Raw genomic sequence first — 16138 nt, forward strand, 5'->3', positions numbered from 1 at the left:
AATAGTTGAAAATGTTTTGGTAGTAAATTATTTTATTAAATAGTTAATTAAAAGGACATAATATGTTGATGTTGAAAATATCAAGGTTCAACGTACTTTATTGTCATTCACATGTGGTACATGAGGTGGAATGAAATTGTGTACTCAAGGTCCCAGTTACACTCAAAAATATAAAAAAATTAAAGTAAAAAAAAAAAAAACCCCAGTATATAGGCTCTAAGATATACACTAAGATACATGCTAAACAATATGCTAAACACTAATAGTGTAAAAAAAGACTGTATATTAAACAGCAGCCTGGTATATTGCATGACCAATTAATTTATTTTAACAAACTTTCTCTAAAATCCAAGTCCAGTTTAAAAAGAAACATTAAGAAGTGGTTATTGGCATTATGTTGTGTTAAGGTATTATGTTAAGTTCCTTGTAATTAGGAGCCGTTAATTAGGCCTATTAACTAGATTTCTACCGTCTGCAGCAGACAGTAACATGATGTGATCACGTCTTAACTGAAAACAACCCTGAGCACGAGTTTTACAAGTTTTCAATCAAATGATTCACTTTACAAACAAACAGAGACACCAACCATAACACATGCAGGTTCAGGAATTAAATAAAAAAGTTTTGGTTTACTCACGCACAGCCAGGACCCACAGCCCACTTGCTTTCATGATTGTTGGATTTGAGTCCAGAGCAGCTGAAGATGGAAGAATCGTTTCTGGGAATGTGAGAGGAGTTTCCCACGTCTGCTTCATCACTCCCACAAACACACCTGCTTCTGTATCTGTGCTGAAGGCCACCAGATCTGATTCGTTCAGATACTCCTATGCTATCGTTGTCATCATTAAAGTCTCACAAGATACTCAGAAATGTTAGACACTTTCTGTCACATCCAAAAGTCAGAAATTTATATTTTCATTTTTTCTTTTCTGTGATTGTGAAATAGTTTATGACTAAACTTTCTTCTGTGAAGCAAAAAGTGTAGAAAAATGGTCTGAAATATATATATGTGTGTGTGTGTGTGTGTGTGTGTGTGTGTGTATACTGTCAGAGCATTCACATGAACAATCTGCAGGTACTTTTTACAATAATTTTACAAGCATACTTTGTGCTATTTTAGCCATTGATATATATTAAAACATTCATCTTAATCAAGACTCATTCAAGATATGGGTATATGACTATGATCTTTCTTTTAGCTTTTAGCTAATGTTTTGCTCCTTCTTTCTTTTAGCTAGTGTTCAGATTCTATCTGAGTTTCAGCTTCTTCAGCACATTTCAGTAGCCGTTCAGGACTCAACATTCACGCTGTATTTTTACAGAAAATATTATCTAGTTTTCTTTATATTTGCTTGCAATCTGTTTGTATATTCACTTATGATTTGAAGCAGCACATTTTATTTTGAACGGTGCTTATTGTTGACAATAAATGTCATCAACATCTTCCATCTCCCATGTTCCTCTGTACAGAACATTTTCTAAACTGATTAAATCTACACAACGTAAATGAAAAGAGGAGATGGAGCATTTTGCAAGTGCCATTTTTAAAATGTACATAAAATGAAATTTGTATAAATAAACCAAAGAACTAAGTTAAAGCAGACAACACATACAACTTCAATCAAAACCACGGTTTCTGTTTCACATCTGACATAAATTTAAGAATTTAAGATTTAAAGATTACAGATGCGAACAACACGAGGTCCTAAAATACTTTCTCAGAGCCCTTAAGGATGTTATGGTGTCAGGAGGTCTCGAGGGTTAAGATTTGCAACCAGACAGACGTCATAGCTGTCGTGCATGGCTGCTCGTCGCTCCACCACCGTCCACACATTGTCTGTAGGGTTCAGTCCCAAAATCTCCTTTGTAACGATTTCATGTCGACCTGCAGCCATGAGAAAAGGCGTGTCAGTATTGACTGACCAACTTCTAGTTTCCAAAGGGTGATTAGCTTTAATCCCTGCTTTAATGCAAATGAAAAGCATTGCTCCATGTTTCTGCAGAAACTGTTTGGGTATGTGGACTCCATCAACATGAGGCTGTAGCAAAGGAGTTAAGATATCTGGAAAAAAAAAAGAAGCTGCTATTAGAAGTGACACTGACCCGCTCCTTTGTAGTATCCACAGAGGTAAAGTGTTCCCGCCACCACTCCTGCATTGGAGGTGTTTGTATGAAGGGAGAGCAGGGATGTAGGAAGAGTCGGTCCTGCCCTCCAGCTGTTGGCATCTGGGTTGTAGATCTCCACAGAGCTCAGAGAGCGACGTGACTGTCCACTGTCCTCTCCATCACATCCTATACCACCTGAAAACACACGCAAAGGTTTTCTATCCTCATGCACTACACCTACTATGATAAATTATGCTGTTTTCTTGCAGGCTGACCGAGTATGTAGATTTCTCCATTGAGGACAGCTGTGGCACATCTGTATCTGGAGTACTTCATCCTGGCACACTCGGTCCATCTGTCTTTGCCGGGGTCAAACTGAAACATGCGGTTACTCAACTTGTCAGGCTCATCGTGCGGCTGATCCTGAGGATCACCAGGAAATAACCATTAAAAGAAAAGACAACTAGATGGACGGAGGAATAATTTGGAAATAACATCACTAAACTTTGCTCAGATGTTGAGAAGGGTTTAACTCTACCTGAGGAAAGATTTAGGGGTAGATTTAAAAAAAAGAAAATAAAGCTCTATGAGCGTTATTTGATCTTTTTTTTTTCTACAACCAGTAAAACAACAACAACAAAAAAAGAAGTCATTTTCCAGTGCAGACTAAGTAATTTCAATCCAAGAAAATGAAATGCCACTTCAGTTTTAAATCAAAAATCTGTGAACTGTTGATAGATTTCATGCAAATGGGTTGTGATGTTTTTTCATGCCTGCATGGCTTCAAATTTAAACAAATACATGAAATGTTAAGCCAAACATTCTCATATTTAATTTTTTTCTAAATGTTGTGAAATACATACAAAATGGCTTTTTCTCCACACAAAGTTATCAAACCACAGAGAAGCAGAAACAGTTTGATGATGTTCTGACACTATATTGGCTTTATTGAAGGCGCACTCTCTTCTCATCCTTGACCATATCATTGGTCTCCTGTTAGTCTTGATTTCTCTACTTGTGTGTGTGTGTGTGTGTGTGTGTGCGTTTGCCTTTATTACTCTTCTGTCTGTATTTGTGTGTTCATTTGTTTTTAGTATAACTAAAACTTATCATGAACAAGTTTTAACAAAGCTCTCAGAAAGTAAGCATTGGAAGTACATTTTATCTTTTTAGAGTTAACCTCACTCAGGATAGCTGCCACAGAAGAGTGACCTTAGCAAACACAAATGTGACTGTCTCAGCCAGTTTTACAGACCAGGAGCTAATATTTGGCGTGGTAGAATCTGAGAGTCATTCCCAACACATTCTTTGAAATATACACAACATATCTGCCTAAAATTTTAAGTTTAAATCCATAATAGCTGTCAAAATATGTGATTTTTCAGTATTGTTAATTTAATTCTTTTGTAAATCTGTATTGTCTATAATAAAAATAATCACTTTATATGCAAATGTCGACCACATGGTTTGTAATACAAGTTAAATCAGCAAAGTCATGTTTTGTTGTTAACACTGATCAACAGTTTGTTTAGATTAGAAAACTAACATGTACACTTCTGGTAGTCCCAATCATTATGGATACTGAGTCGGTAAAATATTCCCCGGATGTCAGAGTCCGAGGTAGAACAATGGACTCAGAGACACCAGGTGAAAAGCTAAAAGGTAAGGTTCTTCACTCCTGCTCTGAAAAGAAATGGCGACTAAAAGCTGTGAGGATGAGAGCCAAGAGAAGGAGTTTGTGCAAGGAAACTGAGCGGTGGAGAGCATTAAAGCAAAAGTTGGTGCAAAGGTAATCTGCAAATGAGATGTGCTGAAATATTCCAAACTAACAGGGGAGTTGTTTTTTAAGCTGATCTCCAAATTTAGTTGTAAACAAAGATGTTGCTGTTTTCTAGTTCAATTTTTACTAAAACCCTGAAGAATGTGAGTCACATTAAACTCCAAATAATCAGTGATGTAGAAATTGTCAGAAGCATCCATCCATCCATCCATCACTGTGCAAGAGCTGGGGTGTAACCTGGACAGGGCCCAAGCCCATTGAGACAAACGAGACGGACAATTTAGAGTTACCCATCAGCCTAACATGCATGTTTTTGTTCAGTGGGCAGAAACAATAGTACCCGGGAAAAAAGCATGTGCGCACAGAGAGAACATGCAAACTCCATCCAGAAATGGCCCCGGCTGGAATTTGATCCGGCAACGTTCTTGCTGAGAGCCAACAGCTCTACCAACTGAGCCACCCTGAGCCCATGGTCACACTGTGACATTTTGACAGCTGCTATGACTTTAACAGTGAGAGTCAACACTACACCCATCTACTGCACATTTCCTCCTGAGACATGCTTCCTGTACCTGTGGAGTCCAGCCCCCCAGCACGTAGAGATGCCCCTGCAGACTCACGGCGCAGTGGCATGCTAAAGGAAGAGGTAAAGGAGCGAAGCTGAGCCAGCTGCCTCCTCTCTTGAGTGACCATCTCTCCACGCTGTCGCTGATCACGTAGTGATTGCGCACCTTCATCTGACCACCTATCAAGTACAGGGCATCCCCTACTAACCCTAAAGCATACATATCCCTGTAGGGGGCAGAGCACACCTCCACCCAGATCTTCTCCTCTGTGTTACCATACCTGCAATATAAACAGGTAATTAGATAATGAGCATTTTAGAAGTTACCTCACTGAGGGCAGACACAAACCTGTAAATATCAAGTCTCTTTCTCCTTTGTTGATCTTCTGCCTCCACAGCCACTAATACGTCATTGTCTCGGGTCACAGCTCCCGCTGTGATCTGCCCCTTCCCTCCACAGTCTCTCAGTGGAGAGGGAATGAAGTAGAGCTTTCCACCACGCGGGGCATAGCAAAAACTTAGGTCAGCATGTCCTCCACGTCGAGCAGGAATACCCTCTGTGTTCACTCCACCCAGACAGAGCAGAAGGTCAGTCGTCTCCATGCCATATCGCAGAGCCGGGCGAGGTGGGGCTGATGTCTCACAGAGAGCTGAGGTTTGGAGAGCAGCTTCAATCATCCCAAAACACTCAGAATCCCGCAGCAGCACCTAGGGGTTCATTTATTAGGCAGTAATAAGCCTAATAATCTTCTTTTCATGACATTTCTATATGAGAAATGATGCCAGCTTGGTCCTGCTCTCCCCTTCCCATCTCACCGGGTTCTTTCTCCTAGCTTTTCGTAGAAATCCAGGATCTACAAGCTCCAGCCGCACACGCCTCAGTAACTCCACAGCCTGGGCTTCGCTCTGTGGGTCATTCCTGCGCCTTTCCACCCAGTGCAGCACCAACTTAAGCACAACCTCCTCCTGCGATATGTTCAGGTCATCTGAACTCAGAATGTCACCAAGGTTTTGAGCATCAAGCTCTAGCATTTCCTCTTCCTGACAAACCTTCAGAGAGCAGGAAGTTGAAGGCAGCATTAAAGAAAAGCATGAAATAGAGTTAAGAGCAGGAATGAATACAGAAATAAAGCCAAGACTTGTGAGTAAATAGGTTGTAATTAACACCACAGACAGTTTAAAAAAAGCAATAACTCATAACATTTGTGAAACATGCATTTAGTTCTTAACTTTACCTCTGTGTGATCTATGTATTTTTGCTAAATCCTTTGCCTGCTTTGTTTTTGTTGTACAGCACTTTGGTTGGCCTTGTTGCTGTTTTAAGTGCTTTATAAGTAAAGTGATATGATATGATATGATATGATATGGTATGGTAATCAGGAAACTTTTTTATGACTATATAGATAATTTTGCTCTGAAAGCCCCACCTGTGTAAAGTGTTGACAGATGTATCTCAGAGCGCAGTCAGCCAGATCCATGGCCCCGAGATCTCTGGCCCAGTGGTACAAACCAATACAGTTTGAAGTGTCCATGTGGGCTTCCATGTGACTCTGACACAACCTTCATTCAGCAACATGGCAATGTCAGCAGCCAAAACACGTAACTACTTCTTATTGGTATTAATTCTTGGTTGTTGGGACAAACAGTCATCGCCCACACTACTCACCTGAAGGCTCCATCCACGTGGAGCAAGAAGGCGGCAGCAGCAACTTCCTGGATGTTGCTGTTTGAAAGGTGGAGTTCAGCACAGTACATGTAGTCCAGAAGCAGCTGCAGACTGCGAGCAGGAGTGTCTCTGAGAGGCACCTCTGTTCCTCGGGTTTCCTTCAGACCGCATGTAAACATGGCCTGCACACCAAAAGTTATCCTAGAAACATCATGTTTGCCTTGTAGCAGTTCAGTGCATGATCTGCATGGTTATTTTACCTGGAAGTAAGGGCTGAATGCAGACAGCACAACCTTGTGGCATGGGAAGGGAATCCCCTCAGCCAGTAGCACCACATCTGTGAGCTCCTCTGCTGCTCTCATCCTCTCCAGCTGCTTTAGCAAAAGTGACCCATGGTCTCCCTGAGCAGAGAACCGGACCTCCGTCTCCATGGATTCTTGATGTAGAAACCTGCACCACTTCAGTCAGTGTAGAGGGAGATCTTAGTGTTGAACCAAACAAATTATTTAAAAAAAAAAGAGAAACTCAAGATATTTATTTCAGTAATTTCTTTTCGACTCATTTATGTGTAAATGTAGTGACATCTATTTATTGAAAAAGACTTGTGACAAGAGGACAATAAAACAGGTATTGCTAAATCAGGCATAATTCAATCCTCTCATATTGTCATTTAAGCACAACTTAATTCTACCAGTTTATTGCACAAATTGTTTTGAAACATATTGCTGGCATCAAATCTAGGAAGCATTTTATTTCCAGGTTTAACATTTGTAACTTTAATTTTGTATTCTTGTTTCAAACATTAGTTTACTTGAGTTGATGAGTTGAATTTGGATTACAAACTGGAAGCAAATACAAAATGATAGGGCTGCTCTGTGTAGTAGTTTGGTCAGCACTGTTATCTCACAGCAAGAAGGTTGCAGGTTTAACTCCTGGCTGTAAGGAGTTTGCATATACCACTTCATTTATAAAGCACTTAAAAACAGCAACAAGGCCAACCAAAGTGCTGTACAGCAAAAACAAGCAAAGGACACAGCAAAATTACACAGAGCACACAGAGGTGTAAGAACAAAATGATTAACATAATATAATACTGACAAGTTACAATCAACTCACACTGTATCAATAGCCAGGAAATAAAAGTGAGTTTTTAAACTTGACTTAAATACAGTGAGAGAGGGAGCCTGCCTGACATGCAGTGGTAAGTCAGTCCACAGTTTTGGACCTGCAACAGAGAAGGCCCTGTCACCTCTGAGCTCAAGACGGGTTCCTGGAACCAAAAGCATCTGGTTTGCTGACCTCAGAGAGAGCTGTGGGACATATGGCTGCAGCAAATCAGCAAGACAGGAGGGGCCAGAACTGTTCAGAGATTTAAAAACATACAGAAGGATTTAAAAATGAATTTGAAAGTGGACCGGGAGCCAGTGAAGGGAGGTCAGAACTGGAGTTATGTACTCTCTTTTTTCAGTACCAGTTAAAAAAATCAGGCTGCAGCATTTTTTGCATGTTCCACCAAAAAATACTGTGTTTTCTTCGAGTACTCAGATTTTGTCATGCATATTAAGCTAATTGACTGTTTTAAAAGGGTGAATGGTTTTCTGGTCCCTGTGCGGCCTACAACAGATTTGTGACCTCTCTGGATGGTTAAGAACTTTCTGAGATATTGTAGTCAGTAATCTTGAGTCTCATATATATTTGATTCCACCTCCTGTTTTTTACAATTTAGCCAACAAATCACTAAATGATGTTTTGTGTATGTTCTTGTTTGACTGTGCAGATTGCCTTAGTTTTTGTTATATTACTGACCTGATGTATGTCTGTATAAATGTATAAACTACACTTGACTGATGTCTAAAACTCCGGTAACACTTTACAATAAGGTACACAAAATTTGATTAACTACTAGGGAACACCTCAGGAAAGAATGAGGAGCTAATGGGTTATTAATTACCAGTACTTACTGGGGAACACACAGCCAAGCCGTATTAGGGCACTACTGGTTAGTTACCTTGTAAATGAAGAGGAACTAATCAAGAACAAATGGGTAGTTACCAAGGAAACCAAAGAGGAATGAATCAGGAGCTAATGGGTAGTTAACCAGTACTTACTGAGGAACACATAGCTCAGCCTTACTGGTTTGTGAGTTCTGAATAAACCCTGCATCAGTGATGTCACAGCTCCACCATAGTTAAGATGACAGCAGTACAAGATTATGAAATCAGTTCTTACCACTGATTAGTGGTAAGAATCAAATTAAACCAGTAATCACTAGGAAACAGGTTTTTGACAATTACTAGCTGTGATCTCACTGGTGGAGGGTTTATTCAGAACCCAAATGGAGAATTTCTCCTCTGTTTCTGTGGTAACAAACCAACAGTCCCCTAAGTCTTGGCTGTGTGTTCCCCAGTAAGTACTGGTTAACTACCCATTAGCTCCTGATTTGTTTCTGATTCGTTCCTGAGGCATTCCATTGTAGTTAATCAAATTTTGTGTATGTAAAGTGTTACCAAAACTCCAGACATACCATACTGTAGGTCAAATCTACTGGGTCCATAGTTACTTTTACTGCTCGAGATATTACCTAAGGGCTGTACAAAAGAGCATTATTAGTAGTATTTGTTCTGCCCAACACAATTAACAGAGGGTTTCAGGTTGTGTACTGATAGGTTGGGAGGGCGATTAATGCCTTTTCTCAATTTGTAATTGTTTTTTTTCTTTGAATTCATATTCTCTTAAACTAGTTACTTCCCTAAGGGACTGTCAGTGAGTGAGCAACACATAAACAAGCCACTTCAGAAGCATGCGTGAGCAGTTCAGTATGAGTAAAAGTATGCAAGCATGATTTGAACATGCACAAGCAAGAGTAGTTTTCATACCAGTTGTGTCCAAAAGATTTCCCAGACCAAGAGCTATAGTTTTCTAGAACTGCATTACAATATTTATATATATATATTTTTTTTTTTTTTTGCGTGTTTTATTTTGTTTTTATGTGTCAAGCAGTGTTATTTCTGAGTGTTGTCCTGTGTTCTGTTCTATTTGTGGCCAGGTTGGACACAGAACCAAATGAGTTTAAAATAGACCAGCAAGAGCTGATGGCACTGAGGTCTGGTCCAAGTTTAGAGGCGGCTGAGCTGCTCGTCCTGCCCACAAACAGTGGACCACATCATTTCACCTGGGAGTTTGTTTTTAAATCTGTAAACTGCAAGCAACTACTGATTTGTTGAAAGGTCTGAAAACATCAAATGAATGGACAACGTTCTAATCAGTAGTTTACGTATCTATATGCACAAACTGCAGACGTTCCTATTAAAAGACTACACAGAGATTAGGTGCACAAGTTTAAAATCACTGAAATACAACAAAATGTAGTCATGTCAAATCCGTAAAGAAAACTGAAGATCAAGCATTTATAGAGCAACTTTAATTAATTTGTTTTACAAACAGCAAGCCAGGCTGAACAGGAGCTACCAGAACCTGATAATAAACAAAAAGCATACTGGATTAGACTGGATTAAAGCATGGATTATTGCTTTATGTAACTGTACAAAAACATTTTTTGATCAGAGTTACTTCTGCCTGTGGGCAAACAGTCCAGGACGAACTTATCCTGGTTTATTCAGAGGCAGGCCTAATGCACTGAACAAATCTTCAGCTTAATGTTCCTCTGCTATGAGGAAGCAGAACCGAGGCTAGGTCAAGTCAAGTTAAACAGAAAATCCTGACTTAATCCTTTGTCTAGGATTTGTGAGATCGCCTGACGTTAAACTTCTTCCACATAGTGAACAGAACAGAAAACAACTGACATGTCAGCACTGGTATGAGCACGACTGATACACAATTTCAGAATTCATCCCACCCCCCAAACACACACATGTTTATACATTTACAGAATATCACAAAAATAAAAGATAGCAGCTACAGTAAGTGAACGTTTTTGGAAAGAAAAGCTGCATTGTCGACACTTTCTAAATATGTCGGGATCCTGCTACAAGTTTTGAAGCTTTACACAGATATTTTCTGATCTTAATGCTTCTTTTATGTAGAAGTGATAAAAACTGTAAAACAGCAGACACAGAGAGCGGACAGCGTGTGCATCGTGTGAGATATCAAGTGAGTAAATGTGGTGGGAGGGGTGTCTGCTTCCCGGACAGGTTACTGGAGGTGACGTGGATTTCCACGCGGTGTTATTACAGCCTTAATGTTCTCTGACAGTTTTCATGCACAGTCGAGCATGCTGTGTTACACAACTGCAAGAACAAAGTTTCTGGGCAGGCAGTCTGCATTGTAAATTAATGAGTGGTGCATGTTCAGAATGTAAATGCTCAAACCTCAACCTGCCAGCTTTAAGTACAAGAGGGACCTTGGGCCAAATGTTTATCTCAGGAAGGCCATGTTTCAGTCTGAGGGTGCTGACTGTGCCAGCTGGAGGGATTTCAGACCTATTCCAGGTGGCAACAGGAAAAAAATTGATAATGTGAAAAAAGTATTTTCTTTGCTTGCTTTCTTTTTACCTTCGGCCCTGAACAACGAGCGCCTTAAGCATTCTGGTGAATCATCCTTTGAGCCTGGCACACCTTTGCCTTCCAGGTTTCTGATATCTTTCTTGGCAAAAAATATTCACATTCACTCAGGCTGGATGGAAAGGATCAATGTACAGACAGATTCATTCAGGCTCTTCAGAGATGCTCTGTAGAAAGATTGAAATCTGAACTTTGGTTGCACCTCTGCAAAAGTTTGGTTCGACTTCAAGGAGGTTAAGAACAAGATGATGCTCGTGTCTCATTTACCCCAATTTTTTAAAAACTGTACAGAAAAAATCCTGCGCTTTATCAGATAAAACAATCTGAATTATAATTTGAAACCCAGTCATCTTTATTTCTGTGAATTGGTGCTGTATAAACATACCGGTACATCATTGAACTGAAATTAATATATTTCCAACAAACCCTTTTATTAACCTCACCATTTGTTCAGAGTGACCTCTGACTTGTTGGTTACCTGTATGACTGAACCTCTGCGTCAACTGTGCAACAAGATGAAGAAAGTCCAAAAAAAAAATCTTTGAGAACAACATTGACGGTCGTATTTTTGGTCACTGTGAAGACAAATAATAATCTTGTGTGTTGCTCCAGCGTTGTCATTTACTAGAGTCTATGCTTTACACATAATAGAACAATAATTTACAATAATCTATACTTCTTACTTTTTCATGTTTTATTCTTACTGTGTAAAAATGTTTATCTTTTTGGCTAACTAATGCTTTGTTCCATTGTCAACACAAGCAATTCTAGCATTTCCATTCACTGTATATCTACAATTTGAAATTGTTTACAGTATTTTAAAATGAGTTTGACTTTTCAATGATTATTCTTTAACTCACAACACAAATAAGGCCTGACCTTTACCGCATTGATCTCTCTGTTCACCTTTTCATAAAGAGTCTATCAAAGCACTAAGATGTGTGTGGAAGAATCCCAGAGTTTAAAGACTTCCACCCCGACGGTGCTCAGTATCTTTGCAACCCGTTCCTAATTCTGTGTTGCTACTATCTTTAGACCGACACATCAGTGTTACAGTAAAAAGCCTTTCTACTCCAAAGTTCATGAAACTAATGTTCTGCCAGATCAGACAAGTTGAATTTTCATTTGTGCCAACTCATCAAAATGGTCCCACGTTCTACCATCACACATTTACATGTGTGACTGAGAAAAAGTTAATATATAAAGAAATGCTTCATTTACTCTCATCTATTGCTGTTAGGTATTTTCCTGTCATAAACATGAAATGCCCTCTTATGAGGGAGCTCAAGGTTCAAGGTTCTTTATTGTCATTCGCATCACATGTGGTACATGAGGTGGAATGTCATTGCATACCCAATGTGCCAGTTACACCCAAAAATAGCAAAAATATAAAGTATAAAAAGAAGCAGTAAACAAGGATCTAATATATTTGCTAAACACTAATAATGTAAAGTAATACAGTATATTAAACAGCAGCCTGAAAAATGAGTATGTAGTGAGCAGGTGGGTATGAATACAGCAGCTTAAAGGCAAGAAATCAGCAGCGTGGATAATCAGCAGCACAGATAAGTCACATATCACCAACTAAAATGGCATTACAGTGATTGTTTTTTCTTCCTCACAGTGATTATCCCATTAGGGATTTATGAGTCTAACAGCTTCAGGGTAGAAGCTGTTCCTCAATCTAGTAGTTCTACACTTAATGCTCCACAACCTCATGCCTGAGGGGAGCGTGGCAAAAAGTGTGTGCGCTGGGTGAGTGGGGTCCTTCCTGATGCAGGCGGCCCTCTTCCTGCATCTGGAGGATGTTCCTTTACTTGGAACCTGCAGTGGGAACTGTTTTGCCAGTGGTCACTAAATAACATCAACAACAACAAAACAAAAAAAAACATAACTACAGAAACACAGAGTATTTGTGCATTTAAGTGTACAAAGAAAAGTTTCAGAAATAATGTCTGATGAAATTACAATAATACAGTAGCCCCTTGCTATTTCGCGGTTTGACTTTCGCGGTTTTTCAAAGTAGGATCGATCCCAAGAAAGAAAATTGTACATGACACGATTGCCAACTTTAATATTACTCACATGATTGAGACAGTACTGGATACTGTACTGTAAAATGTTAATGACTAAACAAAAACTTCAGACAGGCCTTTTGGCGCTTTGAGAGACATTTTGTATTTTTCTCTCAATAAGCCTACATTGTATCCTCACTCATATTGACCACATTTCCCAGTAGTCAACAGTGCCCAACCCAGAAGCCCCGTTGCCTTCTGCTGAAATACTAGAGGGAAAGTTCTGAGCTGATAGGAAAAAAATTGGCGCTTAATACAGTGACTTCGGAGCCCAGCAGATGCAGCGAGCTGCACGGAACCCACCGGGAACCGGACCTCCAGGCTCATCTGTGAATCTGTGGGTGCGTTCACACCAGCCGTGTTGTCCCGAACTCTAGTCCGTTTGCCTAGGAAGTCCAATTTGTTTGGGGAGGTGTGAACGCGCCATCGAGCTCTGTCACAGAACAAAACGGCAAACTCTGGCCCGCCTAAAAACCCATCTCGGTCCGGTAGAAGAAAACTCTAGCACGGTTCAAGTACAGTGTGAATGCAAGCAGACCGGACACCGCTCCGCAAGAAGGAAATGGACTACAACGCAGGGCAAACAAACATGCATTTCTCTTACCTCATATGGAGCCGTCAGCCACCTTGTGTGAAAAACAACATTCTCCATGGTCTTCAGCCTCATCTTCCGCTCATGCTGAGCCCATTGTTGAAAAATAACTAAACAGAAATACTAAAACCGCTAAAACTTGACACCGCTCCGTTTTTTTTTTTTCCAGAAGAAGAAGCGTCTTCTTCAGAGGTTTTTGTGTAATTTCTTTTAGTAGTTCTTGGTGCAGCACCACCACAGGCGAGTGGGGGAACAGGTTGGCTCGACTGCACAGTGCAGTGTGAATGCAAATGCACCAGCTCAAACGTAAACAAAATGTTATGAATATTGGTCCTCAACCGAACCGAGTCTACCGGACTATCTGATATGAAAACAACCTGAGAGCTGGTAGCTAGCCCACGAGGATTTCCAAGCGGGACGCACACCGTCGAAGTTCTTGCGCTCCCTCCGGAGCCCACCGGGACACTTTTCATCTCTTGGACTGGCGGTCCTGTGCCGGCCACCTGAAGGTCCCCTCCCCCCAACACTTTGGCGCTCAAGGGTGGTACAGAACTGGAGCAGAACTGAACCTCCAGACTCATCAGTGAATCTGAGCTGGTAACCAGCTGGTAAGTCAAATTTAGTAGCTACCTATAAAGATGTTGTTAAAATTGGTTTAAGAGTTTAGAACACTGATTGTGGGCTTTGTCGCTGCAGGTTATGTCTGCAGAAACAGAACCGAGTCAGACCAGAACCGAGAGCTGTTGCTGCTGTTCTGCAGAGCTGGTAAGTAAAATTTAGCAGCTACATATACAGTACTGTACGTATGTTGTTAAAATGATGTAGGCTTGAGTTTAGAACATTGCAAGCCTTAAAATATATATAAATACTAAAATAAATATAACTTTGCTACTTTGTGGATTTTCACTTATTGTGGGGGTGTCTGACTGGAACATAACACTAGCAATAAACGAGGGACTACTGTATAATATTTCTGCTTAGTTAAAGCTATTTTATTGCATGTTTCTTCTACATTTCATGACATTTACACAATTTATTTCATGTCTTAATTACAAACAGATAAATTAAGGACCTAGTACAGAAGGACTATATCACCCACTGCCTTTTTCCTAAAGTCTTAAATTAATCTAATTATTTTATGACGAGAAGAGAAGGAGTTATATAAAGAAGCCATTTTAATCAGGCCTTGTAAAAAATTATGCTGAGGATGACTCAACTACCACAACAGATTTTAGTTAAACGTCATTGAATTTGTTAGCTATAATTGGGTTGGCCATGGTTTGATTAGCTGGGCAGTCATCTTGAACTGGTTTGATTCCAGAAATTAGTCAAATGTAGATGAAGATTAATTTCTGAATGTTTCTTTGAACTCTGCTCAGTGAGATATTTTGTTAACAAACAAGATTGATGTGAACAGTTACTGCCAAAGTTTTACACAATGATGCCATGCAATGTGTTGTGCTCAGACTGTGTTGAGAATTACTCTCAGCTACTACCACAGCAAGTTTTAGCTCAGTGTCTGGAAAATTGACTGTTAGGGTCATTAAGTGTTGACCAAGTCATTAATCTGCAACAACCATCTTGAATTGGAGCAACTTCAAAAGTAAATCAGTTGTAGCAGCACAAGTAGTTCTAACTCTGATAGAAGCTTTTGTATTCATATCTTGTTTTCCAGGCCTCTACAGCTGTCCTGTAGAAGGCATCACAAGGTTTCATTCTTGGACCTCCTTTTTTCTTTATATATATGATACGGTCATGATCGTCACTTGGGACTTGAACCAAATCAAAATCCTGTGAATGGTGAACAGAACTTAAAGGTTGTAGCTAAAAGAATAAATGAATATCTGACTATCAGCTACAGAAAGACTTGTCACTCACTGGCTGCTAGAGGAGTTTAAAAGTGCCGTAAAACACAGGGAGCAATGCAGTAGTCAGGTCACAGGGAACCAGGAGTCTGACTGAGAAACACAGACACGGATTTATATACACAAACACTAACGAGACAAAGTGGCAACACCTGGGACACACACAACAGGTGGCAAAGGAGGAAATTGATATTGAGGGAAATAATTGAGAAGCAGGAACGAGACACGCCACAAGAGGGCACAATCCAACATTTTTCAGTCTGGTCATCTGGACAGTTACTTTTTTTTTTTTTTGGTGCTGAAAGGTTCACCTTCGATCCAGAAGGCTTCATCACTCAAGGAAACACACAACAAAACTAATTCTTCCCCCACAGCTTACTCCAAAGTGGAACAAACCATGTCTGCTTGTGATAAGACGGTCTCTTTGGTACGCCCCCTCCTCCATTGCAGGCCCTATATATATATATATATATATAATATTCTTTAGGTATCAAGCAAGTCAAATTTTGTTTATCAAGAGAAAGAGCAAGTTATTTTTTGAAAGGGCAAGTTTAATTTTTAAACTTGTTTGCACTAGAAAAAACACAAATGAGTAAGTCATTAGTTTTCTCTTCTAAAAATAAAAATGTTATTACTTTATGTCCTCCTAAAAGACTGCTGCTCAGCCATAAATATAAGACATTTCACTAACACTCACACACACACACATCTAACATTTGTGGTGAGTCAGCACTAAAAAGCAGAAATCCATTATAAATCTGTCACATCTTGCTGCATTTGCATCCAGTGTAGAAATTCATTCAACCTTTATTTAAACAGATTAGGCCCATTGAGCCTCGGGGACTCATTTATGTTTTGTGTTTAATGTTTTTATATAATTTATGTGAAATGTTTTACCTTATTTATTTTGCAGGGTTTCAGTATGTCTCTTTGAGTCATATGTTACATGTTTTGGAAAATTTTAAAAGC

The 16138-nt window shown here is 39.7% G+C and overlaps 1 protein-coding gene across 1 annotated transcript; it reads right to left on the reverse strand.

Annotated features, from left to right (window-relative positions):
- Positions 1 to 1736: 1736 nt before the first annotated feature.
- Positions 1737 to 9010, reverse strand: LOC119416906 (kelch repeat and BTB domain-containing protein 12-like). Its single transcript, XM_037684099.1, has 10 exons — positions 8994 to 9010; positions 6378 to 6575; positions 6118 to 6299; positions 5879 to 6011; positions 5268 to 5501; positions 4801 to 5159; positions 4459 to 4732; positions 2382 to 2529; positions 2104 to 2301; positions 1737 to 1885 (listed from the first exon to the last, which is right to left on the reverse strand). The coding sequence occupies exons 2-10, from the start codon at positions 6546 to 6548 to the stop codon at positions 1737 to 1739; spliced, it is 1848 nt and encodes a 615-aa protein (XP_037540027.1). The 5' UTR covers positions 6549 to 6575; positions 8994 to 9010.
- Positions 9011 to 16138: the final 7128 nt, after the last annotated feature.

Source organism: Nematolebias whitei, chromosome 11, assembly GCF_014905685.2.
Source record: "Nematolebias whitei isolate Nwh7 chromosome 11, NemWhi1, whole genome shotgun sequence".
Classification (NCBI taxonomy): domain Eukaryota; kingdom Metazoa; phylum Chordata; class Actinopteri; order Cyprinodontiformes; family Rivulidae; genus Nematolebias; species Nematolebias whitei.

What these genes read in the sequence shown, in the direction of transcription:
- LOC119416906 (XM_037684099.1), bottom strand. Translation starts at nt 6,548, where the DNA reads ATGGAGACGGAGGTCCGGTTCTCTGCTCAGGGAGACCATGGGTCACTT. An exon ending in CATTCAGCCCTTACTTCCAG is followed by an intron (nt 6,300 to 6,377) that starts GTAAAATAACCA and finishes TTTGGTGTGCAG; the next exon opens with GCCATGTTTACATGCGGTCT. An exon ending in TCTGTCAACACTTTACACAG is followed by an intron (nt 5,502 to 5,878) that starts GTGGGGCTTTCA and finishes TGCTCTCTGAAG; the next exon opens with GTTTGTCAGGAAGAGGAAAT.